General features: G+C 44.1%; 2 protein-coding genes across 7 annotated transcripts; both read right to left on the bottom strand.

Annotated features, from left to right (window-relative positions):
- Positions 1–538: 538 nt before the first annotated feature.
- On the bottom strand, positions 539–18,781 carry wdr62 (WD repeat domain 62). 5 transcript variants are annotated; one of them, XM_023807236.2, is made up of 33 exons: positions 18,714–18,781; positions 18,271–18,427; positions 17,743–17,834; positions 17,453–17,515; positions 17,067–17,124; positions 16,454–16,624; positions 10,883–11,020; positions 10,609–10,791; positions 10,305–10,465; positions 9,616–9,805; positions 9,287–9,439; positions 9,016–9,179; positions 8,614–8,705; positions 8,409–8,534; positions 7,699–7,769; positions 7,497–7,618; positions 7,212–7,287; positions 7,007–7,118; positions 6,857–6,920; positions 6,425–6,544; positions 6,175–6,329; positions 5,867–5,928; positions 5,510–5,785; positions 4,960–5,117; positions 4,670–4,812; positions 4,427–4,549; positions 4,214–4,352; positions 4,004–4,106; positions 3,694–3,766; positions 3,315–3,434; positions 2,278–3,063; positions 2,092–2,186; positions 539–1,789 (listed from the first exon to the last, which is right to left on the bottom strand). In XM_023807236.2, exons 2-33 carry the CDS (start codon positions 18,394–18,396, stop codon positions 1,544–1,546), a joined length of 4,761 nt encoding a protein of 1,586 aa, XP_023663004.1. In that variant the 5' UTR covers positions 18,397–18,427; positions 18,714–18,781; the 3' UTR covers positions 539–1,543. The 5 variants fall into 5 exon arrangements, with proteins under 5 accessions (XP_023663004.1, XP_023663005.1, XP_023663006.1 ...); XM_023807237.2 differs by having other exon boundaries at positions 4,427–4,543; positions 18,271–18,778; XM_023807238.2 differs by having other exon boundaries at positions 4,214–4,325; positions 18,271–18,777.
- A 689-nt stretch (positions 18,782–19,470) lies between these two features.
- LOC111841408 (THAP domain-containing protein 5-like) lies at positions 19,471–24,006 on the bottom strand. 2 transcript variants are annotated; one of them, XM_023807112.2, is made up of 5 exons: positions 23,875–24,006; positions 21,689–21,881; positions 20,678–21,486; positions 20,386–20,572; positions 19,471–20,118 (listed from the first exon to the last, which is right to left on the bottom strand). In XM_023807112.2, the coding sequence occupies exons 1-5, from the start codon at positions 23,880–23,882 to the stop codon at positions 19,957–19,959; spliced, it is 1,359 nt and encodes a 452-aa protein (XP_023662880.1). In that variant the 5' UTR covers positions 23,883–24,006; the 3' UTR covers positions 19,471–19,956. The 2 variants fall into 2 exon arrangements, with proteins under 2 accessions (XP_023662880.1, XP_023662879.1); XM_023807111.2 differs by lacking the exon at positions 23,875–24,006 and adding an exon at positions 23,357–23,633.
- Positions 24,007–25,500: the final 1,494 nt, after the last annotated feature.

Raw genomic sequence — 25,500 nt, 5'->3', positions numbered from 1 at the left:
TGCCTCTTTCCCAGGGGACATGTCAGAGCTGTTTATTAGATTATTCAGATTTCGTTTAACATGAGAGGCTAGTCATGCAGCAGGTTGGAAGTCTTCCCTGTAATGCATATGAGTATGAATATAACCCGGTGTGCTTTTTGACATACTTTTACATGAGGAAGGAATCCACAAACTTAAAACCGGAAGACCGCGTGGTATGTGTGGAGGTTTCAGGTAGCACTCACATTTAGCATTCTGGGAACAACAACTTAGCTTTGGTTTGCAGAAGCTTTACATACCTCACTTGAGAGCACACTTGGGCAAACTCTGAATCCCTGCAAACTGCTCCAAAATAAATATTTAAAATCAGAGGAGAATCTGTGAGATGAGGGCTGCTGAGATGTGCAGTACAGTGATATGCCTGAGTGCAACACTACCAACACAATGTTTATATATAGCTTCAACTAATTTATGTTCCAGTTGAACTGCCCCAGTCAACAGTGGGAGGAAATAAAGGAGGGTGAAGAAGGCAGTTGTGGATTGATAAACCCACACTATATATTGTGCCACATAAAATATTTTAATAAAACACGTTTTACTTTACTAAAAAAAAGGCAGAGACACAATTGTGATGGGTACTGCAAAGCATAAAATATTTACAAATGAATATGAAAAATATTCACACAAAAAAGCAAAAACACTGCACATCTGTATATCCGTGATTACAAAAACAACTCAAAAGACAACCATCAAGTGCAAAAAACTGTCTAGTGCAAATAAGGAAAGTTTTGCTGAACACCTTGCAACTACATAAAGCTACACTGAACAGAGCAGATTCAGATTACACGCCTGTAGCATCCAGCTTCACAACCTGAATTCAGACAGAACACCGTGCTTGACTGCTTGCAACAGAACACTGGTGAGTGATGTAAACCACAAGGCTGTAGTTAACAGAGATGTACCACTCCACGCATTCATTACTCTTAAAAGAAAAAGCATTTCATGACTGCCATTAAAACCTCAGTGTATGTGACTAGATACACTAAGAATTTCAGGTGCTGGTTTCATTCAGAATACCATCTAAAATCATACACCATGCATTAGTGGGGGATGCTGACTATTGCATGGTAATGCATGTATGAATACGTTTAAAAAAATACAGATGAAATAAACCATGCAATAAAAAAGTTAACACTTTCAAAAAGGGATGCGAGCACTGGATTTGCTGTCTGTCCGTATATTGCTGTCTAGGTGTGAATATATCAGTTTATGGTTTGTCAATCAGGGAGCAAATTGGTGACAGAGACCCAAGGCTGTCAAAGTCCAGCACAGCCTTTACATACTGTACTATGTAATCATGGAGGGAGGAAGAGCTTCTCCCAGACCAACGGAAGGAGGAATTACTGTGCACTGTCCAGCAGATTTAGCCCATTTCCCACTGGGTTAAATCAGGCAAACTCAGCACATGATTGCACTCTCCCAACACTAATACTGAGCATCTTTAATGATCATGGGGTTGAGTCTCTCACAGGTAACTCAGGTGTCACAAACAGTGCCGACATTCTCAGTTACAGTCCATCTTCTTCTCTGCGATCCTCAGCAGCATCTCAGAGTACTTCTCCAATAGAGCCACAGTGCGGTCGTCCTTGAGCTGTCGACCAGGAGACTCCTCTGCTGATGGGCAGATAGCCTTTGGTGGGGGGCGCTGTCCCTGCACGGAGTCCAGCTCACTCTGGACCGCCGCAAAGGCATCCGTCAGGATAGACCTCATGTGTAGCTGCTGCTCTGTGCCATCTTCCACAGAGCAGAGCTGGGGAGAGACAGAGAAGAGGTTAGACAGGCTGCCAAGTTCAGATGCAGCTACCCAGGCACAGTAAGCACCACCATATCCTGGACCAGTCTTATTACTGTCTTTTGTGGCACAATCTGAGACTCTTAACCCTCTAGAACCCAACAGGACCTGAGGCCACTTATATAAAGCTGTCTTCCATTCCCCACCACACTGGCCAATGCAAAAAAAATGTCTAATATTCTGACAGTATTTTGCTTTTTGGGATGAGTTTCACCACAGCGACCAACTTCAGCCACATTTGGTCTCCTCCAGCATCTCACCTTGCTGTATAAGGAAAGTGCTCTTTTCATTGATTGCTGCAGATCACTCACGATCTCCTTACAAGTCTGTATGCTCACTGGATCAATTATGACATCTGCACATAAAAGACAAGCAGAGCATCAAATACACTCAGATTACAAATGCAAGAACCCTCCAAGTACGAACAGCGTGCGAAAGGGCGATACCTTCTGACGGTGACGGAAAGGATGCCATCTTGTCCCTGAGAGGACCAGGAGACCCGGGCCTGCAGGGCAGCTCTTGTGACACAGATGGGGGATGCTTCCCTTCAGTGCCCCTCACAGGGGGGACAGCAGGAACCTGGTCCACAGGGGCAGTGCCACTCTCAGGCATCATGGAACTGCCCAAGGCGGACAGGCTCCTTCCTCGGGAGATGCCCTGAGACACCAGACTATGTTCAATGTTGCTGATGTAACTCTTCCCCTCTGCACCCAGGGACATCATTTCTGTGGGTGTGGTCAGGGTGAGGAGGCGGGTAACGTCTGCAGAGCGTCTCCGCAGTTTGAGGCCTGTAGTGCGCTCTGGCCCAGCCAGGTCAAGGTGCAGGGCTGCCCTGGCGCTGTGGTTGCCTGGTGGCAGTGGGGGCTGGCTGCCAGATGTGCTGGGGGGTTTGGCTGTGGGTCCAGTGGGGCGATTTGTCAGTGGATGAGGCCGATTCTCCTTACACTCCTGGTGAACATTGAGGTCCTGGGGGAAGGAACCCTTCAGACCAGGCGGGGTCTTGGAGGGCTGCTCATCTGTTGGTGTGACATTAAGGTTCTCAGAAGACATCTTTGCACGTGAGCTGGCAGTGGTGCACATGTAGCTCTGGCGACCAGGCCGGACAGCTGGCCGTGTTGGTGCGCAGAACTTGCTGGGCCCAGAGAGGGCCTGTTTTTGGAGGCTGGCTTCTGCACTGCTCTGGACAGAAATCTGAGGGGTGGACTCTTCTAGCTGGATCCTGTTTGACACATCTGAGTTGAGGTACCAGGAAAGAACAAGTCAGGGACTCCAAGGATGAGAGGGAACATGTCACAGAAAAAGTTTCACCAAATCCATGACCATGATAGAAGGGACCAATCCAAAGAGATATAATACAACCCAGCCAGGTAAATTCCAGTAAGGTGCTAAGGTGTAGAATGAGCCCACAGTCCAGAACACCCCCACCAGTGACAACACACCACAATGGGTTGTAACAGCACATTTGCTGTTATAATACACACACCTCCCAGAATGCCCTGCCACTGGTAGGTTGCTATGGTCTTGCGACCCTGTACAGGCCTCTGGTTCCGCCGAGCCAAGACCGAGGAACTTCTCACCAGTGAACGAGACTTGACCACTTTCACTGCAGTGGCCAAGAATGAGTCTCATGTCACAGTGGTAAAATACCAACAAGAAGCTCACTGGCTGTATGTTTACACAACAAGTTTTGTAGAAACAGGAGAATGAAACAGAAGGCCAGGGCAGTGTAGACCGCACCAATGGAGGCTGCATGTGTGCAGTGAAAGATATTGGTTCTCAATCATGAAAGAAAACGTTATCATCTGAATAACAGTCATAGGGGATATTCGATATTCTTTTTATAAGTCTGAATTAATGCTCACCCACTTCTCCACCTTCCTCTTGTGGAGTGACAGATTCTGATACAGCCTCATCAGAAAAGAGCTTTGACGTCACCTAAGCAGGTAGAAGAGAAACATTAGTAAAGACAGACAGCGGATGGAAGGGTCCTCAGGAATCACACCGAACCATACATATCAACAAACATCACAGTGGACAGGAGACAAACCCGTCTGCAAGACCAGCATCTTAACTGAAAGGGCAGCGTCCTCCAGCACAACTCAGACTATTTAACCTCTGTCATGCTACAGCATTTACATGCAAAGGTAATGGATCCACAGGACACTTGCATACCTCAGGGGCACCAGTCAGTTTGCCAGAGGGCTCCTCTGTGATCACAGGGACAGACAGGGCAGGTAGCCCCGCAGGCCGAAGCGGGAGGCAAATTCCAAGTTTACTGAAGTAAGAACAGACAGTCGGGTAAACACACAACAGCACTTCAAATGAATAGATGCATTAATATTCAAGGAGTGAACAGAAATCCAACAGGGAAAAGGTACCAACTTTGCACGACCCTGGAAGCGGGACAGGAAACGTGTGGAGATGCTGAGTCGCGGATTTAGGAAGATGCTCTCTGTGGGTGGCTGTAATTTCCTGAGGTCTGTATCAAACTTCTCTGAAGGAAACAGGGAAGGGAGAAGAGCTGTAAGATAGTCATACTGACACATGAAAAGCAGCACCCTCCACACAGCACAGCAAGAGGCAGCCGGACCTCACCATTCGCAGCGAGGCTGTCAGCCAGAGTGTCAAAATGGTGCCTCAACAGCACCCCTGGGTCCTCGTCCTCCTCTTCCACCCCAGAGCTGCCTGTGGAGCTCACTTGACTGAGGGAGTCTGTATCTGCCAATAGCATGGAAACGGTACAGGGGAAGCACAAACATGGCCTGTTTAAACATGCTTTGGAACATCCATCTGAAGGCCTTCTTGTTCAAAGTTGAGCCAAGGCCGCATAACACGTACCATCCTGGGGGGGGTCCTGGCTGGAGGCTTGGCTCTCAGCAGAGCCCACGCAGCAGGCACTGTCAGGACTGAGCTCCTCGCCGCCCCAGGCTCCACGGCGACGCTCAGGCATGGCCTCACACTGCTCCCTCACGTCAAACTCCCTGGGGATGACAGTGGTCACTGAGACATTGGCTGACTGCTACACACTGCCAGGAAGAACAGCCTGTAGGCTGCTGTAGCTCATTTTCAATAAAGTCGGAGTTTATCTACATAGTTCTGCATGGATGTGTCCCCTGTGTTAGTCTTACCCTTCCCCGCCAGCAGAGAGGGTGGTGCTGTTGGCAGGGTACAGGATGTAGTCCTGCGCCTCCGGTGAGCCCAGCCCTGGCGCGAAGAGCTCTTCACTGCCCGACAACGGCAGGAAGGTTGGCCTCTGGTGGTCCGGTAGGAGCTCACTGTCCGGCAGCTATGGTGAACACAGAATGGGCTACAGATGTCGCTGGGAAGCCAACAAGCAGGGTTCCACCAGCCTTTGACCCACCATCTACAACTCTCGACTTACTTGGGCAAGTTTGGTACTGTACCAAATGCTCTCTCATACCACAACAGAACTATTCAGCCTATCTGCCTGTACATTCATGTCCTAAACACAGCAGCTGCCAGTTCATATTCATCAGTCTGTCACCAACCTCTGGTGACACACAATTAGCAGATGGCAGCAGTGACCTGCCAGGACCGACTCCAAAGAGTTTCATGAATTCATACAATTGTCATGCAGCTCAGTCAACACAGCAGTCTGGAGTCACATTCCCCTCCTCCTACTACAAAACCAAGAGCAGAGAAATCCCTGAAACTGACCTCGCCTTCCTCCACTTCGGATTCTTCTTCCTCATCTTCCTGCTCCAGCAGGCTGTCCAGACTTTGCGGGTGAAAGCAGGAATCCTCTTCTGGCTCCTTTTCCACATCCTTCTCAGGCTGTCTGGGACTGGGCGAGAGGGGCAGCTGCAGACTACGACTCTCCAAGACTGAACGAATGGCCTGGGGGTCAGATTGCTCCGCCCAGCGCCCCCGCGGCTGGTAGGGGCCAACCTCCGCGGCACCAACAGGGTCTGTTCCAGAGGAGCCAGCTGCTCCCTAGGAAAAGCAGCACGGAGCCTCAGTTGTGTGCACAGAACACGATCCAGACGAACAATTGCCTGGTTCAGGATAACGTACCAGTCTTCTGGCCCACATGGGCAGTTTGCCGTTGGTCTGCAGGAACATGGGATCCAGAGCATCTGAAGGAACATGTGCACAGTATGAACATAGACTTAAATTAGCCCAAGTGGGGGGAGGGGAGGTAGATTCAGTAATAATACATTAAATTTACACAGCACTTATCAAAACCCAAAGATGCTCACAATAGACACTAGAGGGAATTAGTTTGTGAGAACAAAAGGATTTGAAGAGCCTGGACCTGGTCCAAAGTTCCCGTCAGGGGACCCCCCAGCAGTCACAGCACTGTCAATCCTTTGCCAGCTCACCCTGCAGGGAGTCCTCCCGGGCAGGCGTCTTGGGGGGGTCCTCGTGTTCTTCTTCACTCTTCCCATCTTCCTCCTCTTCCTCCTCCTCCACAACCTGCTCCTCCTCTCCCATTTCTGGCAGCATGATTCTAGGTATACTGATATAAGTCTCCTTCCTGGAGGGAAGACAGCACATGAGCAGCGAGACACTAGCATCCAAAGTAGACAATGACATGCATAATTTGCCCAAATGACAACGTTCGTGACGAACCTGATGGGGGGGCACTTGGTGAAGGCTGGCCCACGGAGTCCGGCTTGCAACCTCAGCTCTGCCAGCTTGTTTCGCATGGCATGGGTCATAGAAGTATCCAGTCTCCATACAAACACACAGCTAACACAGAGAGAGCGAACTTACAAATCACTCCTGGTTACCACTGGTGCCAAGATCTTGTGATGGCTAAATGAAGCCTCATGAACCACTTACTGTATTTTCCGACCCCACTAGATGGTGCTGTCTTTTCAAAAAAAAAACAAAAGTCTCAAATCATGCACCCCAAAGCAAGTCAAGAGCACCATCTAGTGGGTTTAAAAAATATAGCAAATGGTTCATGAGGCTTCATTTGGCCATCACTACTACATAAGCCATAAGATGTATGCGCCCAAAGCAGGCAGTAGGGCTAGAATAGACACCAATAGCTTTTACCTGTCCCCAGACACAGTGATGAGGTGCCGGCAATCCGGGGTAAATTTCAGTTCTGTCACAATTTCTGTGTAGGGTGGGGAGAGGGGGGCAATCAGCAGTTGCCTCTTGCCGAGAGCTTGTGGAGGTTAAGCGAGGGCAGGCAGCACCTACCAGAGTGCCCAAACAGGGCAGCCACGCATTCGCCAGTTTCATAGTCAAAGATGCAGATGTTTTTATCTGAGCAGCTGGTGGCCAGGAACAAACCAGATGGGTCCATTTGGACCTGAGAACAAAGAGCCGAAGGTCCAAACCACACATGCAGGAGCTGGCAGAAGCCAAAACACAAGCCAAGACACCCTGAGAAACCTTTTCTTACCTTAAGGAGCGTACCGTCGTCACTTAAGGATCCCTTAAAGCACTTCTTCAGCTTGCCACTTTTAACATCATACACCCTGGGAAACAGAGTAAGAACCCAAATGTCACCTTAATTTCAGCTAGGAAACCGTACAACTTTCCACCCAAAAGTCTTATCACATAATTCACCAACAGCAACCGAAGTGTGAAGAAAATGCTAAGAAATTAATTTTCCTCTAAACGGGATTATCTTGAAGCCTGAAATTAGGCATCAAATAATAGATCGGATGCTGCCCCATCACAGTACCTGATGTTACGGTCCTGACAGGCAATGGCTGCATGACTGTGTGTGGCGTCCAGGTCCATGTCGTACAGCGTGGCCTTCTCCACCACGTGGTGGGAGCGGGAAAACGTCAGGCCCTCCGTGGACTGTTGAGAAATGCATTCATGTTCATTTGAATACGTTGCAACCTGAGAGAGAAGCGACTTTTGCAGGGAAGGAGGGTTACCTTCTCCGCTGTGCGGAAGTAGATGCTCTTATCAGCCCCACAGCTCACCATGTGCACATCTGAAGCCTCACCTGCAGATGACATCATCCCCCACATCCCCATCACAGGTGTCACAGGGCTGCAAGCTAAGATTGTGCCAATCGATACTGAAACACTGATTATTCTGACAGGGTTGCCCCAATTCTGGCATTATAAATTTCCATGACTTTTCCAGTACCATAAGAAAAATTTCCAAAACCCACAAGTTTGTAAAACTAAAGTAGATAGAACAGTATTTGTAGAAGGTAGTTAATTATTGGCTTTGTACATTTCCACGTTGCGTAACGAAGCGGGAAACAAAAATGAACAAGGCTAGTTTCCAAAACTTTTCCTCTCTATCCAGGAATTCCAAAACTTATCCAGGTTTTCTATGACTGCAGTACCCTGTTTTGATACTGAAAGAATCGATTCTGTGAATGAAACAAACATGAAGAATTGGAAATTGGGTACCTGATCACTCGATTGATCGATCCATCTTCCCCCACACCCCCAACTGTCCAGCAATTTATCGTTAGCACCCCCCAGCATAGCAAATTTTACCATCAAACCTTTGTATTGGATTGAATTGGACCAAAATTAAAAATAGTGTTATCACCCCTCCCTACTGCAAGCACAGTAGCATGCTGCATTGAATTCCATCTGGGGGGAGGGGGTGCATATACAGCACACACCTGTGAACTTAATGGCGGTGATGGAAGCTGAGTGGTCATACACAGTTTGCTCCAGGCTGTAGCCCTTCTCCATGTTGAACACGTGGATGAGACGGTCTCGGCTCGCTGATGCCAGCAGGCGCAGGCCTGCATGGGTACAGGTCGCTCAGCATCAGTTATACCCACCTCCCGCAAGCGTGTATCTACCCAACCGAGCTGCACTTACCGGTCTCAGTCGGCGAGAACTCCAGGCACAGAACCTCCGAGTCATGGGCTTCAATCTTCAACAGCTCATCTAGAGACTGCAGTCCAAAAATACTGCAAGAGAGAGGCCGTCATATTCTATGCATGACTTCCTAGATTACAGTTTACATCTATATTTAAGCATGTAACAGACGCTACATATCCATAGAAACATATAATTTAGGATCAGACAGAGCCCTTGGAGCAACTGGGCATAAGGACCCAGCCGGGAAATCACACTGTCAGCCACAGGATTAGAACCCAGGCAATGTTTATAGCAATATAGAGTAATTTTATTTGGGTGTATATTACTTCCGATTTGTACTTCAATTAGAAATTTTCCTCGTGAACTTATATGCCATCCAAAGCAGAATCAACTGCTCACCGCAGGTTGCCATGGCGATCTCCAGCTGCCATGTGCTGCCCATCAGGACTGATCCTCAGGACACGGATACCAGACTTTGCCTCGGAGCCTGCACCCTCTCCCCGCTCGCATTCTTGCTGCAGATGTTGCATGTCCTTCCCCAGGTACACAATCTTCATAAGATCCTGCCACACAAAGGCACACGTGTGCCGTCTGAAGGGTGGTGGGCTACAAAGTGTCACCCGTGCAGACACGAGCAATAAGAGTGAGGTGGCAACATGTTTCCCCTTACATTGCTATAGAGGTTCCGACCATAGTTGGAGTCTGGGCCTATGTTCTGCTGGGGATCAACGTGCCACAGCCGAATGGTAGTGTCAGAGGAACAGGTGAGGAAGGAACCAGGGCTCAACCAGGATGGAGACTGCTCCACCACACAAGGGTAGGTCTGAAAGATTAAATATACATATATAGACACCACACATTGCCAGTTTCTGCAAGGACTATCTGCAAATTTCAACATTAACAAGGATAACTTGAAAAACAAAGTTTTCTATTACAGTGGTCTGTGTCAAACCATAACACTTGATACTGTATTTCAATAGGGGGGGGGGTGATACACACCTCCACACTCCAAACACAGCCACTGTGATAAAGTGCAGAGTAGACCTTCCCCACATTCCTGACATCACGGACATCCCACACGTAAACGCTGTGGTCATTGTATACGCAGGTCAGGTAGCTTGTCACTGGGTCAAAGGTCAGAGCAAGGGTATCTGGGTACTCTGCATCTGGACTGCTGGAAAATAAGTGTCTAAGAGGAAAGAAAAAAAAGAGAGACAGCATTTTACATAATATGACACGAGTGCAGATTATATTACACAGTTAAGAAACTAGCTTTACATTCAGGTAAAGATTTATATCCTCACAACTGATTTCAGACATTCAGCAAATAAAAATCACTTGTGACCAAAAAAAGGGTAATTTGGGAACCACCCAAAAGGTGCCATAACAAAGAATCTGAATTTATCAACATCGCCAAAGTAATGGTCTTAGGTGACAGAAATATATAGGTAACTGTTAAGACAAAAAATTATTTTAGAGCTAAAGGGACATGTTGAGTGTCTTTTTTTCTGCATCTACTGGGGTGACCTTAGGAATCCAAAAGGCCTCAAGAGAAGAAAAAAAAAGTCTCCTTAGACTGTCTTTAGGAGACTGCAGAAAAATCACAAATTCAGAAGCCGAGAAAGCAAAGCTCTGTGTTTGAGTGCCTGTGCACCTCGTTCTTCTGATGACCCCGTCACAACACGCACCCCGAGTGCACTCCCTTTGTGATGTCCACCCCGAGGCAGTGAGGGCGCGGGAGCGTCGTGATGTACTGCAGGTTCTGAGGTTTGAAGACGCGGACGGTTCCATCCGCACAGCCGCAGAAGACATAGTGCTCGCTTACATACAGACATCGCGCTGAGGAGGTCTAATGGCAGACAAAGATCAGTACCACACCTTAGACAGACATTTTGCATGCAAAGTAGAAATCATGGTATCATCAAATGTCGAAAAAGAAAATTAATGAATCGAGGTTAAATGCAATCTAAGGACTGAGATGGAGGTCCTGACCTTCAGGTCGACCCAAGCATCCAGGAGCCTCCTGCTGTTGAACTGGCACAAAAGGCCAGTGTTTGTGATGCAGTAAGTGTAGCCAGCCATGTCACCCCATCCACATGCCAAACCACAGAACATGCTATTCCTCTGTTCCCCAAGTAAACCTGACCGACCAATCAGAGGCACTGTGCTATTCACCTGGAAAAAGAGAATGGGATTCATTTAGCACAACACGACAGCTCTTCATATGACCATCTCCACACACTGTCCGACCGTCTCATCTGCTCACCCGCCTCTCCTTGGAGGCATCCAGATACCAGAACTTGACGTGTCTGTTCCCCGCAGTGACGAAGTAGCTGTTATCCTCAGAGAATGACACGGAAACAACTCTGCTGGACACTTTATTTGAAGCAATAACAGTCCCCTTCTGTTTTGAAAATGGGAGGAAAAAAAAAAACGAATGAACTAGAAGGAAATGACATTTAGGTTCATCATTTTCTATTGCTGGGGAGCATGGACAAAATCCATATCTCGATATTTATAGACGGAATAGCAATACACGGTATATGCATTGGGGTATTTTCTATGAAGTGGGTTGAGAAAACTACCTGCGAGATGGCAAACACGAACACTAACACAGAGTGTGGTCAAAATCAAATGCAAATACAGGGTTTCTTTCGCTGTATGCAAATAAATATACAACTACAACAATTCATTAAGGAAATGTATTTTTTCCAACCAGAAGTCTCAAAATCAAGACAAAAATAAATGATGCCTGTATCAGTGTGGGTCATTTAACGTAGCCATGACATAAAAGCATTTCATTCCACTGTCCACAACATGCTTTTCCCCCTCCGGTTATGACATCGCTCTCAAAACAGAACGTGAATGTTAGGGGGGAAAAAAAACACAACCAAATATAAATCTGGAAAATAGCTCTAAACACAAAAGCCTGACAACTGAATGCAATACTAACTGATAAAAGCAGAATTCTTAGGCATTAGCCTTAAAAAGAAAAAAAAAAAAATCAAAATTACAATATTTCTACCCTCTGAGCCATCCGTCAATAAAATGAAATGAACCAAGTAACAATGTTCGCTCATTTTTCCCCTCTACCAAGTCAATGTTTTGATTTTCTGAAATCTAAGATTCTGTGCAATATCACGACTAAAGCTTCTGCACCGTTTATAACCATGAAGGGATACTATAGGTCTCCACTAAAGATCTTTGCTCATACCTATCCCCCAAAATACCATATGCACTAATGCATAGAAATAATGCATTATAACTTTAAAATTAACGCTAAGTCGTTAAATTTGTCAGTCTTGATTTTAGCACACGAGAAAAGTATATCGAAATAAACAGTAGTGTCTCATCCTATACCTTGTGTGTTGATACATCCCCCCGCCCGATCACTTTCACTACCTGTGTCCTCCGATGTTAACAGGCAGCAGAGATGAAGTGGGAGATATAGCCAAAATGTCATATCACAATAATTTTTTTTAGAATCACGATCCAAGATACAGTACATGTGAAAGAACCCAACTCATTATAGCAAAAGTGCTTTTTAAGATAACACTAAAGTTTCAAAGGATACAAGTACAAAGGAACATGTATCACGTTGGACAATTACCATGTACTTCTGAACTCAGTTTACAATACAAACAAAAGATAATAGATAAATTACTCTGGATGCATTTCCACCTCTTATTAGAATGGTATGCATGTAAAGTTTGCAAATGACAGATTAGTCCACATCAGATTTTAGAAATCCAAACCATTTCCCCACAATCAATGTAGAACCTTTTTTTGAACCAATTGTTCCTCATCTGCCATGCTGCACACCGTTTATTGGACATCACAGACAACCCATCTACTGACAATGAGTTGTTTACCACATGACAAATGCAATTTTTTAAACAGTCCAATGGTACACAAAGTTCCAAAAAATAAAAATAAAAAAAAGTTAAAGCCGCTTCACACTGAACACAACACAAAAAAAACTACACAAATTTGTGAAATATTCAGAGGCGAATTTGACTAATCAAAAACTTTCACACCAAATACGATGTGACATTTTCATAACTGATTAAGAAAAGTTTGCATACTGAAAAGAACCGGCCAAATGGCGGTAAGTACTAGCAACAGTGACAATGAGTTTCTTGTTTCTTTTGAACAAACAAGTGAAAAGAAAATGAACACAATGGATACATCCAATTCTAAAAGTATCAAGATCTCAAATTTATCTTAATCATTTCAGACGGTACTTCAGGATAAGCAAAGTTAATATGGACAACATAGCAGCAACATCGACTATCAGTTAACTACAGGAATGGAGAAAACGGGGCTTACTGTTTTTATATTTTTATTGGATATTGATTGTATACAGATAGGTCTACAAATCATGCAAAAATTAAAATATTAATAAATAGCCAGTTAATACAATCTAAGAGGTATATTACAAAGCCTTTAAAAATTAAGGGAAACCCAACAAAAATAAGCGACCAGAAAAGCTCCAACAGCTTAACATACTTCTTTTTATATATAAGAAAGACATGCTTGCAGGGATGTAGAAATCAGTACTGAAGTTTAAGCTTTATTTGTCACATACTGTACACAATTACGCTGAGTATAATGTGCAGTGAAATGCATGGTTGCCTAGCGCCAGACTATGGAAAAGGGGACAAGTTTGACAGTCAAGACAGAGAAAAGACATCATGCATTACAGACATTAAATATAATCAAAATATCTATGCATGCAAAATTGGCGGTAAGTAAACGGAGTCCAAATTATTTACATATATCTACGTGTGAGTAAAGTAGGCTGTTGTGTATTTTTGATCTGAATGTTTTCATTTTGAGAACTGAGTATAATATTAAAAAAAAAATTAAAATTAAATTAAAATATGTAGTTTTGAAGTTTGAAGTTTATTGTCATGTGTACCAAGTACAGCGTACAGAGCACAATGAAATTCTTACTTGAAACCCCCCCCCCCCACACAGACAGAACATAAGACAAGATACACACAAGACATAGAAGACAAAGACAAAGTGGTGTAGCAGCAATAATAATAATAAACAGTCTAAGTTGCATAGTTTGAGTGTGCATAATATACAGTGACAGTGCATAGTGTGGAGGAAGTTGCACAGTAAGGGATTTTACCACAATTACTGATTGTTGAATAGCCTGATGGCACTGGGGTAGAAACTGTTCCTGAATCGAGTCGTGCGTGTGAGAATTGTCCTGAGTCTCTTGCCTGATGGCAGGAAAGTAAAAAGTGCCAATGCAGGGTGGCTGGGGTCTTTCAGGATGTTCTTGGTTTTCCTGAGACAGCGCATGCTATAAAGTTTTTTATATGTATTTATGTATTTTATCAAAGAGCAGAATACGACTGACATCAATGGTATAACCCATCACTACACGCTACTGTTAAATTAAATATTTTTTTCCTATTAAAAAAAAAAAAAACTGATCACGTGTAAAACCTGCCATACTACTGTTAGTTTTTTAATGCATCTGAAAACTGATATTGAGCTCTAACCAAATTAAAAGCATGATTCAGATGATGCATACTTGTTGGATTTGGTAGCAAGATTAATGTCATTTGGTTTTATCATGCACAAAAATGGGACTCTGTGTGAAATGGCATTTAGCTAACCGATTAGCAAAGTTCTATACATTTTTTAGTTCAAGACGTAGTTCAGATCCACTGAGATAGCTGACAAAGAAGTGAGATATACAGGCAGCACACTACATTGTTTCTCATAGGCCTGTTTATGTTGTGATACTGTTGCATGTTTTGTCATCATAAGGATAGTATTAAGTAGCACACTAGTAACTGGGCACTCACTGGAGGCTCAGTTTAGCAGCACTTGCACCAAGCCAACTCTTCAACAGCAGGGCTTGTCCTTTAAGGTGCGCAATTGCGCGTGCACGCCATCACGCGCCTAAAATGGTGAAGAGCTGCGCAAAGAAATGCGCGCCTATCAATAAAAAAGAATTAAATTATACGCGCCTCATAATTTGTCACGTGACCACTCGACGCTCCACGGAATTATTCATGACAACAATGGCATTGAAAAAAAGCATGGATAGCAAGGGTCATCCGTGTCAGAATGCAATGTTTTTGGGGAGGGGAGCGATGGTTGGTGTTAAATAATTAATTCATAACGAATTAATTAATTGTAGCCTACCGTTTCCACTACCTGACCCGCATGGTCTTTGTTTTACCCATAACCAAACCATAAATAAATAAAGATGTTACACACAAATTACCACCTGTCAATCACTTTTTCCGCGGGACTCTGGCATGAATAGGCACAGTGATCTGTGTCGTTATAATGGCGTCAACAAACTTGGTTGGCAAAAAAGGTGCAAATTCACCTTTCTGGCAATACTTTGGCTTTAGACCAAATGAAACAGGACAGCCACGAGATACGTCTGAAGTGGTGTGTAGGATTTGCGGTCAAGTTATCCGCGCAAAAGATGCGCAGACGTTCTGTTCGTTATGGTAAAACCATGAAAAAGGCATATTTGGTGTAGTTTATTTAATTTATTTTAATTAAAATTATTTAGATTTTTTTTCTGCTGTTTCTATATGCCTCATTTAATGTAAATGAACTAGTTCGTGTAATTCGTTTGGCGTTCACTGTAATTTGTATTGTGATCGCTAACAACTTCCTTGTTATTATTTCCTCATAATAATAATAATAATAAAATAAGTAAAGATGCTGAAATTGAAAGCATGCATTTAATTTGGCTATATAGTGTGATTAAGTGTGTTTTTCGTGAGCTGGTTGCTGCTGCGGCGGGGGTGGGGCGGAGGATCGCGATGTCAGCTCAGCATCGTGATGTCTATCGGCCATCGGCGATGGACGATGGCATCGTCTGTCGACCCAATCCTATTGTCCAACTCTTAATATTGAGCTATCCCCACTCCTAGTCCTAGTCCAACAGCAATATCCTTGGCTACTGTCATTACTCACCCCTGTGGTCTAGTTGCAGATTCTATCCTGGAAGGCAACCTACTCAAAACTACTCAAGCACTTACTGTAAGAGATGGCATCTTCATAACTAGTTAGTATTTGCTGTATACATGTTAAGGATTGGCTGCTGCTGGGATCGACTGCTGATGTGTTCTTCATCCAAGAATGAAGTTTTCAGAGAAGACACTGGCTAACAAATGCAATTTCAGTGGAGAAACAGAATTTGGCTCATACAAATTATTGGATGCCATCTCTAAGTTTTGGCCCATATAATCTTAATATTATGGTGCTCTTCCCCTCTGAGCCTTCTGCAGCAAGTGTTATGCAAATTGAGGACAATCTCCAAAGTATTGATGCAAAAAAGACTGAATTCTGAATTGCAAATTTTATTCACCAATAAAAAGTGATTCACTTTAAATTGGTTTCTACAAAATATGTTAAAGCATTAAAACTAGGACAAAATTCTCAACTAACACCAGGACTACAAAAAAACAGAAATATGTACAAATACAAGTACATTTTGACCCATTGCACCAAAGTCCAACCACATTTTAGGCGCACAAAAAAAGGTAAAATTGTGCACCTAGCACTTTTAGGGTGCACAAAAAAAAATTGTGCACCTAGCACTTTTTAGGTGCACAAATTTGTGTGCGCCTGCATTTTTCAAAGGACAAGCCCTGCAACAGCACAAACATTTGTGCTGTTCTATTAGCCTCCCTTGTACAACTGCAACCGGTCATGATAAATCATCATATCATCACACATTACAGTACTATTAGTACTAAGAATTTCCCTCAGGATAAATAAAGTTCTTATCTTATCTTACACTTGCATAACATGACAATAAACCAGTGAGAGACATGCCATAGCTCACCTTCCACTCCCACACGCTGACCGTCATGTCATGCTGGTATCCCACCGATACAATGTAGCTCCCACTGGTCGAGAAGGCCACACAGGCAACCCCATACTTATGGCACTGTTCTTCAGCTACCTGGGTTCTGTCAGCCACATCCCATACTCGTACACATGGCATGTGACCGCTCTGAACAAGCAAAGAGAGAAACATTTTGGGCGTTTTAGCCCTGACATTTTGATTTTGGAACGAAAGAATACATACTAACGTGTAAATATTATGCAGGTGAGTGCTTCAAGTAGACTAAAGCAAAACCACAAACATTAAGGAAGTTAAAGCCTTGTGTGTGAGGGACAAGTCTGCAGCTTTACCATACTGACTACAGCTGAAACCACAGAGCAAAGAATTGCTTCTGAACAGGAAGATGCAGCACGATTCATCCGCGGCTCTGGTTATATAGAGGTGCACTTGTATCAATTTCTCAGGGAAAACACAGCAACCAAACTATGCAGCATGACCACTTTCCACACATGCAGATCAAGGCGCTTCACCAAACAGCTCAATTGTGTTGCACTACAAGCCATGGCAGCACAGTGAGCCATATTTCGCTTTTGCGTTTTCTAGTGCTTACCTCACCAGTGACCAAGTATTTTCCATCCTGAGAGAATGCCAAAGCAGTGAAGGTTTTTCTGGGAAACACAAACACAGGACAGGCTTAATAAGAGTGCTGCTCTCATAGAGAAGAGAGGGGCACACTCATCCCGCTACCAGCAATTCTGTAAAATTATATAAAGTGCCTGCCTAATGCTTTGTCAACAATAAAATGCAGATATATTTTCAAAGACCAAGCTCAATAAGGTCTTCTGCATGCATAATCACATAATTGATAGATTTCTTTTTAATTACAAACAAAAAGCAAATGTTTTACAGTATAACCAGACAGTGAGGACAATACTAAAGGCACAATTGTAAAGGTCCCCCAGACATGTGAGTGCAAGTGCAAGCGAGCTATCTAACCTGGAAGTGTTCAATATGTGGCTCTGTTTGTTTTTCCTCGGGTGCAGGATGACCACAACACACCTGGGAGGATATGAATAAAAGAAAGAAAAAAAAAATCTCTGCATGTGACAACCTGTCCAAATACTGAAACCAGCAACATTATGCAAAAATTATAAACGTGAGTCACTGCTTTACCTCATCTTGTAAACATGCACGCACACTCACTTCATTTGCTTTCATTAATCCAGTGAAACGTCCCAATGCATATCCATGATAAATCAAAGATTTTTTAAGCATAAATATTTTACCCAGCTGGATAAGCCACCAATCCACTGTTTGGGTCACAGGCCAAGCCACTACTGCTAGATGTGGTGATGCCCAGGACCTTCTCCAGAAACACCTAGACAGGATAAGGCAAAACACTGGTGCTAGTTAACAGTTATATTCATCAAACGTGATTATCAATCCAGGCAGATCAGAATAGGCGTTCACTTAAATGACTTCTCCAGCCGCCTGCACCAGTCTCATTTAGAGCAAGTGAGTGTCAGTAATCCGGGGCCGTTCGCTGTTGCCGAAACAGTCCTTCTGGGACTTCTCGTGAGTTTTATGCTCACAATTTTGTGCAAGTGGACGGGCGTGGGAGGGCCCCATTCTGCCATGAAACACAGCCAAATGCCGGGCACCCTAACCCCGGCAATGGCAGGACTTTTGAAAGTGTGCCCGAGAACATCTCCTAAAGGGAAACCTATTTGCAATTCTAAATTTAACCTCGGACACACTACAACTAAAAGACAAAGACATGCAGTCAGACCCACGCCCGATCAGCTTGAGCTCACCCGGTTGTGGATGTTCCGTCTCGGCTGATTCTGTCGCCCTTTTTTCCGAAGGCTCGTCACTTTTTTCACCCGAGAACTGAAGGAAACTGCATTTAAACCTCCCCCGAAAAAGGGTGCCTCCGCCATGGCGATTGTGATGTCAACCAAGAAATAAAAACTTCAAAAAAAAAAAAAACAATAAAAAATAAAGTTCACATCCACGGTTCGTCTTCGTAGCTAACGCTATCCTGTTAGCTTACCAGTCTAACGAAAAAGCCAGCTGATAACTATATATGTAGCTAACTTCGTTTAACTACGCCCGGCAACCAGGAACTCGCACCAAAGTTACTTAAGGTCATTCGTTTTTATTTAATATATTTGTACATGTTTTGCATATGTTTATTATTAGTATTGTTGCTGTTATAAAGCAATTCGAGTCTCGCATGAGAGAGCAAATCACTCACTTAAGTAACGTACGCGGAGTGCAGTATAGCAAGCGCGATTTATGAACTACACGCGCATGCGCATGTGCAGGTCCTCGTCGTAGCCATTGGAAACGGCGAAACACTTTTCAAAACTCAAGCCACGAGCTGATTCGCGTGGACCTCTAAAACAGACAAAGCAGGCGAAGCCCCGCCTTCATAGAACGACAGGATTGGCTCTTCGTTCTTGAGTGGCACGCCGGTCAAAATAAAGAATCCCTTTCAGTTCCGGCTTGAGGGTCTTTTAATCATCGTGTAATGTGTAAACCGCGTTTGCTTTGGTTTGTCCAATGCGATTAAGAGCAATCGCAAAAATACTGCCAATAGCTTATTTGTTGATGGGACGAAAATACTGATAATGAATGAACTAGGAAATTTTTTTCTGGTAATTTATTATCCTCTGATGGCAAACTTTCACTCCTTATGAGAGATTTCCTAGAAAACTTAAGTGCTGTACATAAAAAGACACCAGGTATGGAATCTCATACAGTTCATATATTGTATATTGTTAAACTGTATATGTTATTGTATATAATTAAACTGTAGCTGGTTTCAGTATTGCTCATAAAACAAGGATAAGTGCAGAATTATCACCTGAGTTAATAGTCGAAATTTAAAACAAACAAAAATGCAGACTAAAATAAGGACAAGGACTGATCTGAGGACAAACAGAATACAAGCGCTAACAGCATCAGTGGGACCATGTTTATCCTGTGATGTGAAAGAAGACAAGCAAGGGTTTGGCAAAGTACAAATACACTTTACTGCTCCAGCTCCATATTTCCAAAAGGCATTCTGCAGTGTATATAAATCAAGAATCACACGCCTCTTTCCCTGCACGATTCACTAAATTAACTTCATCCCCATTAAACACTGGTCACCACCTCAGGATTTAAGCAGTGGCGGGTGTTTCGCAGAAAAATTAAGTCAGTTCAGGAAAGGAGAAAAGGATGAACTTCAAGCTGCTCCAGTCGCAAAGATATATAAATCACAGAGGGGGTTCACCAGTCCAGGAAAATTCACAAATAACAAGAAACCAGTGTAACCCTGGGGAGAGTATGATTCCCCAAGGGGACAATTCCAATCTCATTGCACCAGTGCCACAGTGCAGGTCTGTTTAGTGTTTTAGGAAGAACACTTGGTCCTCTCTACCACACAGAAGACAGAAACTAAGTGCTTCTACATATCCCCCTCCCTTTTTGGTAAGGACAGCTCAGAATGGATGTCAGCTCTCCGATAGTGCAGCGGGACCCTCCATGTCCTGTTCAAGTCCCTCCCCGATGCCATACTCCGGCAGAGAGTAGAGGTACGCCATCTTCTCATCTTCACAAATGATGGCCACTGTTTCCCCAGCATCTGACACAACAGCACTCGTCTGAACGTAGGCCTGCATGGAGACAGGTAAAGAAACCAAAGGAATAAGGTCAGAGACCTGTGACAGAATGGTTATAGGTAGCAAGATCGCTGCTTTATTGCTGAGAAACACATAAACTTAAAGAGAATCTGTAAACTACTGAATTCACTTCAAGACCACAAATAGGTCCATTCAATCAGGTATAAATTATATGAATGGATTTAACGTCTTTCATCACACTCATATCCATCTGAATGCACGGGGCAGGATGTTCTGAGCGAAGGCTGGGCCCATGCTCACCCTCTCCAGAAGGCTCAGTCGCTCCTCACTCAGCAGCTTGCTGTGCCTCAGCTGGCTCACTGTGCTCTCCAGGCCCAGCAGCTTGTCCAGGTGCCTCCGGTGCCTCTGCTGCAGCACCTTCACCTTCTTCTGCAGCTCTGTCACAATGACTTCCAGCTGCTCCTTACTCAGGCTGTTCTTGTGGTAGCTGACCAGGAGACAAAGAGCCGGGCGCTGACCATTCACTTAATGGCGAAGTGTTACCCAGTAACTGTATGAGCAGAGTGGGCAAGGCCAGGTTTTCAATGCTTACCGGTGCTCATCCAGTTGTTTCCCCTGGTGCTCTACACCATCCTCTTCCTTTTCCTCCCTTTGCCCCTCCACCTCCGTCTCTGAACTCTCAGGCCTCTCTGAAGCGAGAACCAGGGAGCCTGGCAAGGGGGTCATGTGTTTGGACACAATGGGAAGAGTGGAGACTATGGGCTGAGGGCTGAGGGCAGAGGACAGCACTGTGTCGGGTGTTAGGCCAGAATGAGTGGGGCCGGCTGGAAGGACGCTGGGAATAGTCTCGAAGTAAGCAATGATCTGGATACCGCGGTCATCCTGGCCTGCAGGGGGCTCCACTGTCTCCAGGGCCATGTTCTCAATAACCAGTGAGGAGGGGCCCACTGCTCCCTGGCCAACAGCATCATGTATGACCACCTCCTGGCCTTCTGCCAAGAGAGCAGTTGCTATGCCCTCCACTGCATCTTCACTGTCCGTCGATGCACCCTTGGACAGTACCATGACTTCGGCACACTCCCCTCCGCCAGACATGCTGAAATCCTCCACAGCTTGAAACAGCGTCATTGGAAAATCATCTCCCAGGCTATCCTGTCCGTCAACTGCTGGTAGGGCTAAGGCAGTGGGGGCAGATCCCATGGACTGTTCCATGGTGCTTGATTCCAGCAGCAGAGAAGGCTCCACCGTAATGGTGTACAGCTGCACGGAGCCAACATTGCCATCTTGGTGCACACTATCGCAGTTGGATGTCTTCTCCAATGGCACAGTCAACACAGCTTTCTTGCTGGAAGGCCGTATTCTCTTTGCTTTCCTGTCAGCGTTACTGGTGCTTCTACGTTTCTGTTGAGGAAAGAGAGACTGAAAAGCTCATGTCCTCCTAACTCCATGCTTTGCCTGCATGTTCACCGAAACTGCACCTAGTGAAGGATCTGTTTTCTCAAGACAAAGTGAAGTAAAGAAGCAGTTATACACCACGGTAGGCACTAGTGAGAGGGCTGTTTTTCAGGGGTTACAGCAATGACATGCAGAGAACTCCTAATACCTCTGCATTTTCAGAGAGCTGGAAGATGGTCGGCACGGCGTCGCTGGCGAGGTAGCGGATCCCCCATCGCATGGTGAAGCAGGAGGGTGTGAAGTGCTCGTGGCAGATGTGCTGGTGCCGTGAAGGCGTCCAACCCTCCCGGCCCATGTTTTTCAGCCACTGCTGCAGCCTGGCTTGGTCATGCAGTGGAAACCTGGAAACCACCAACACCTTCATTACACAAAATCTTAAGGACAGAACAATCACACAGGCATCATAAACCCATACAAGGTTGGGTGGATACTCAACACATTGTGTGGAATGCAGCACACCCAACAAGATCTCAAATCTCAAGTTGGCCTTACACACACAGACCCTGGACCCAGAACTGCTACTCTGTGTAGTGCAGGCGAGATGTACAGCATCAGTCCCATCCGCAGTGAATATGGTGAGGGCCAACACAGCTTCCAGTACTGTAGCGTCTGGCATGTGTATGTAAAATGTGAAATATAGCAATAACTTATAAGCACATAAATTGATCACCACCTACAGGACTGAAGATAATATACTGTTTCTTTGTATTTTTTAAGTGATGTGCTGTACATATACCAAACCTAACACATTCACACATGCAAAAAACACAAGCAACAACTTGGTAGCTCTTTCCTCAGTTAGCACCAGAAAATAATATTAATTTCATTAAAATAACACACATTTCACTGAGAAACTCCTACATAAAAAATCTGTTAGATGTATCTTGTGATTTCAGACCCCTTCAGTTTTTTTTCATATTTTATGATGCAGCCCTATGCTAAGGTGAATACATCGTAAACTATGGGACCATTGTCCAGACAGTTGTGCACCTTTCCCTATCCGGTACAATCAACTGAATTAACCATATGTTAACCCCAAAAGGGGGTACAAACATTTCAAAGTTGATCAATAGAAATAGGATGCAGTTGAGCCAAATTTCACGTGTTATAGCATATGGTCTCAATTTCTATTTCAATGTGATGTATCAATTCCTTATTTTTTGAAAAAAAAAAAGTAAAATTCTGTTTTTGCTTTGTCATTAGAGAGTATTAAATGTAGGTTGTTGAGTGGATAAAATGAATTTAGACGATTTTAGTATAAGGCTACAACATAAGATGTGAAGAACGCGAAGGGGTGTGAACACTTTCTGAACACACTGTATATCTGAGCATTCAGAAAACTGAATATACTTGTTGACTTCTTTATACCGACAAAGTTGGCAACCGTATAAGCAAAGTCCAACCTATTCACATTGTTATTGTTGTACAACGCGTGCCATGGTACTGTACTTTCCTTCTGCGACAACCATTACAGCGCCTAGAGCCAAATATATGTGGAACGTGAATAAGCGTGCACATGCATCCATAACTATAATGGTCATATGAATGAAGAAGAGGCATTTACATTGTCATTAAGCCAAAAACACGACCGAGTTTCAGGCAGCTTAGCAGATGTCACCTTGGATGGGCTTCCGCATATTGCTGCTCATTCAGCTGCACGTAAAGCTCCATATTAAGCCACATGGGAAACATCAGCGAATAAAAGGCTGCATATATAACTTATCAAACTTAGTATGAAATCGAAACGCACCACCCGGCATGGCGGACAAAGACAAGTTGTTTTGCAAAAACATTCACTGTTATCTACCCAGCTTACTTGTAGAAGCTCTTCCTGTCTGAGCCGGTGCTACCAGCGTCGTTCCTGCAGTTGGGAGCCGTACAGTATTTAGGCATTTCGCTTAATGGACGACGAATAATGAACTAAACCGGAGCACAAGTCTGTACCCTGGGTCACGCAAACGTCAACCGGTACGGCTATACCATGGTGTCGCAAAGAAACAAACGTTCGAAATGTCAAAGGTCTGAGGGTATAGTATCCACGTTTGTGCGAGTCTGCGCATAGCCGCCAAGCCGGAATCTACTAGAGTGCCACCTACAGGTGAGCTGGGGAACAGCAGTGGAACTATCACCCGACACATCCAGCTAAATCCTTTGGTACAAACCCCTAATCCTGCAACTCCATTTGTTGTACAACTGAACGACTAATTTACTGGTGAAATCTTAATAACTTTTAGACGTCGAACCCATGGGGGAGCTTATTAACCGAGAGTGGATCCAACATCTAAATAGAGTTAATTACAGATTTGCCACTGTGATCACACTTATATTGGTTACCTTTTCATGAAGCTGAAAGGTCCCTCGTTAGCTGTGGTGTTTTCTGTCACCAGCAAAGGGGACCGGTGCTCGTCCACATTACTCTCAATAGATGAGGTGCCTGATGTCAGTGACTAGGAGGGAAGAAGAACGCATTCTGTTTTAGACAGGGAAGCGGAGATGCTGCTGTATTTTGAAATCACACTGTGTACCCCCAAGTCGACAATGACAAGGCTGGGCCTCTGGCTGCTCGTGAGAGTGTTTGCTGCCTCTGCAGTCCATGCAGTCACCTGACACCCATCCATCCTCATCTTAGCTAGAAGAGGGTAAACTACTGAGAGTTCAGGAAGGAAAGAAAAAACTACTGCTAAAGCAGGAGCTTTAAGGAAAACCTGGGCACTGCCTCTCCTTCACTCTTGACAAAACACGTTTCAACCATGGGAACTTAAATCTCTTTTCCTCTTGGTAAGCTCTTTGTCCACTGCCCCTTCAACAGCACTGATGTCATGTTTTTGTTTTACCAAAAATAAATTAGTGTACGGAAATGAGTCACTGAATGCTGAGACAGAGATAAAGAGTTTCACCCCATTTAGGCTTGATTTATCAAATATGTTACTCAGAAGCAAGACAAATATAGAATGTAGTAATAACGAACTGTTTCTTAAAAGGAGAGGAAGAAAAAAGAAGAGAACCAGAGGCTGGTTTTTTTGGACTGTATCTGGTCCAAATGCCTGGAATGCCAAAAATGGAAATGCTGTGTTCTGTAGGTTTGTTGTCACCTTTGACACATTGGTCCTGTTTTATCCCATCATTAACAAAAAAATTGGATGGTCATGAAATTAAAATGGGAAGAAAAAAAGCCATACCAGCAAAAAAATCAGCGAGACATGTTTATACGGTTGGCTTGTCCTGAAATGGTTTCAAATAAACTGAGTTTAGAACTTAAATGCAGTTAAATGGAAACACCACTGGATCCCACTCATTGGTAGGTAGATTTAAACAGGTGTTTGTATCATAACTGCAAGAGCCACCATGCCCATGAAAAACTAAAATGCAAAAGTGCAGACTCAAATATCTCTATATATATATGCTACAAGTAAAATCGTACATTAAGAACTGGTTCACAAGTACAGTAAAGATGATGAAATTCACCAAAGCATCAATTTCACAAATGTCGCTTGAAAAAGCATAAGGAGTTACATGATGGAAAACTACTAACCACCCCAAAATAAAAAGTAGCACTGGTGACAAAAATGTGATCAAGGATTTATTTTATATAGAACGTAGAATGACTATTACCATCATAAGGTCCTTCTTGATATCTGGGAAGAGGTGGATTATGGGATGCTGGAGTTTCTGATTATTAAGAACATTGCGATATTTGGCCATGATTCTGGACGAGTCACAGATATCTTGAAGGTCTTGGAAAACTTCTGGTATTTGCTAGGAAGTTTTTGCATCTCTGTGCAAGCCTTCACTAATGGAAATGCAATTCTTTGAGGTTCCTGATGAATGTGAACCTGAAGTTCTTGCATTGAAGAGAGCGGAGTGCAGTCTTAATGAAGTGCTTTATGATCTCTGAGTGTTCATTAATGGTAACTGGACTTTGTAATTAGTAATAAAATCATTAACATTTATTGTGGTATA

Source organism: Paramormyrops kingsleyae, chromosome 17, assembly GCF_048594095.1.
Source record: "Paramormyrops kingsleyae isolate MSU_618 chromosome 17, PKINGS_0.4, whole genome shotgun sequence".
Lineage (NCBI taxonomy): Eukaryota > Metazoa > Chordata > Actinopteri > Osteoglossiformes > Mormyridae > Paramormyrops > Paramormyrops kingsleyae.
Note: the sequence above shows the minus strand (reverse complement) of the source record. Positions and strands in the feature narration are given on the sequence as shown.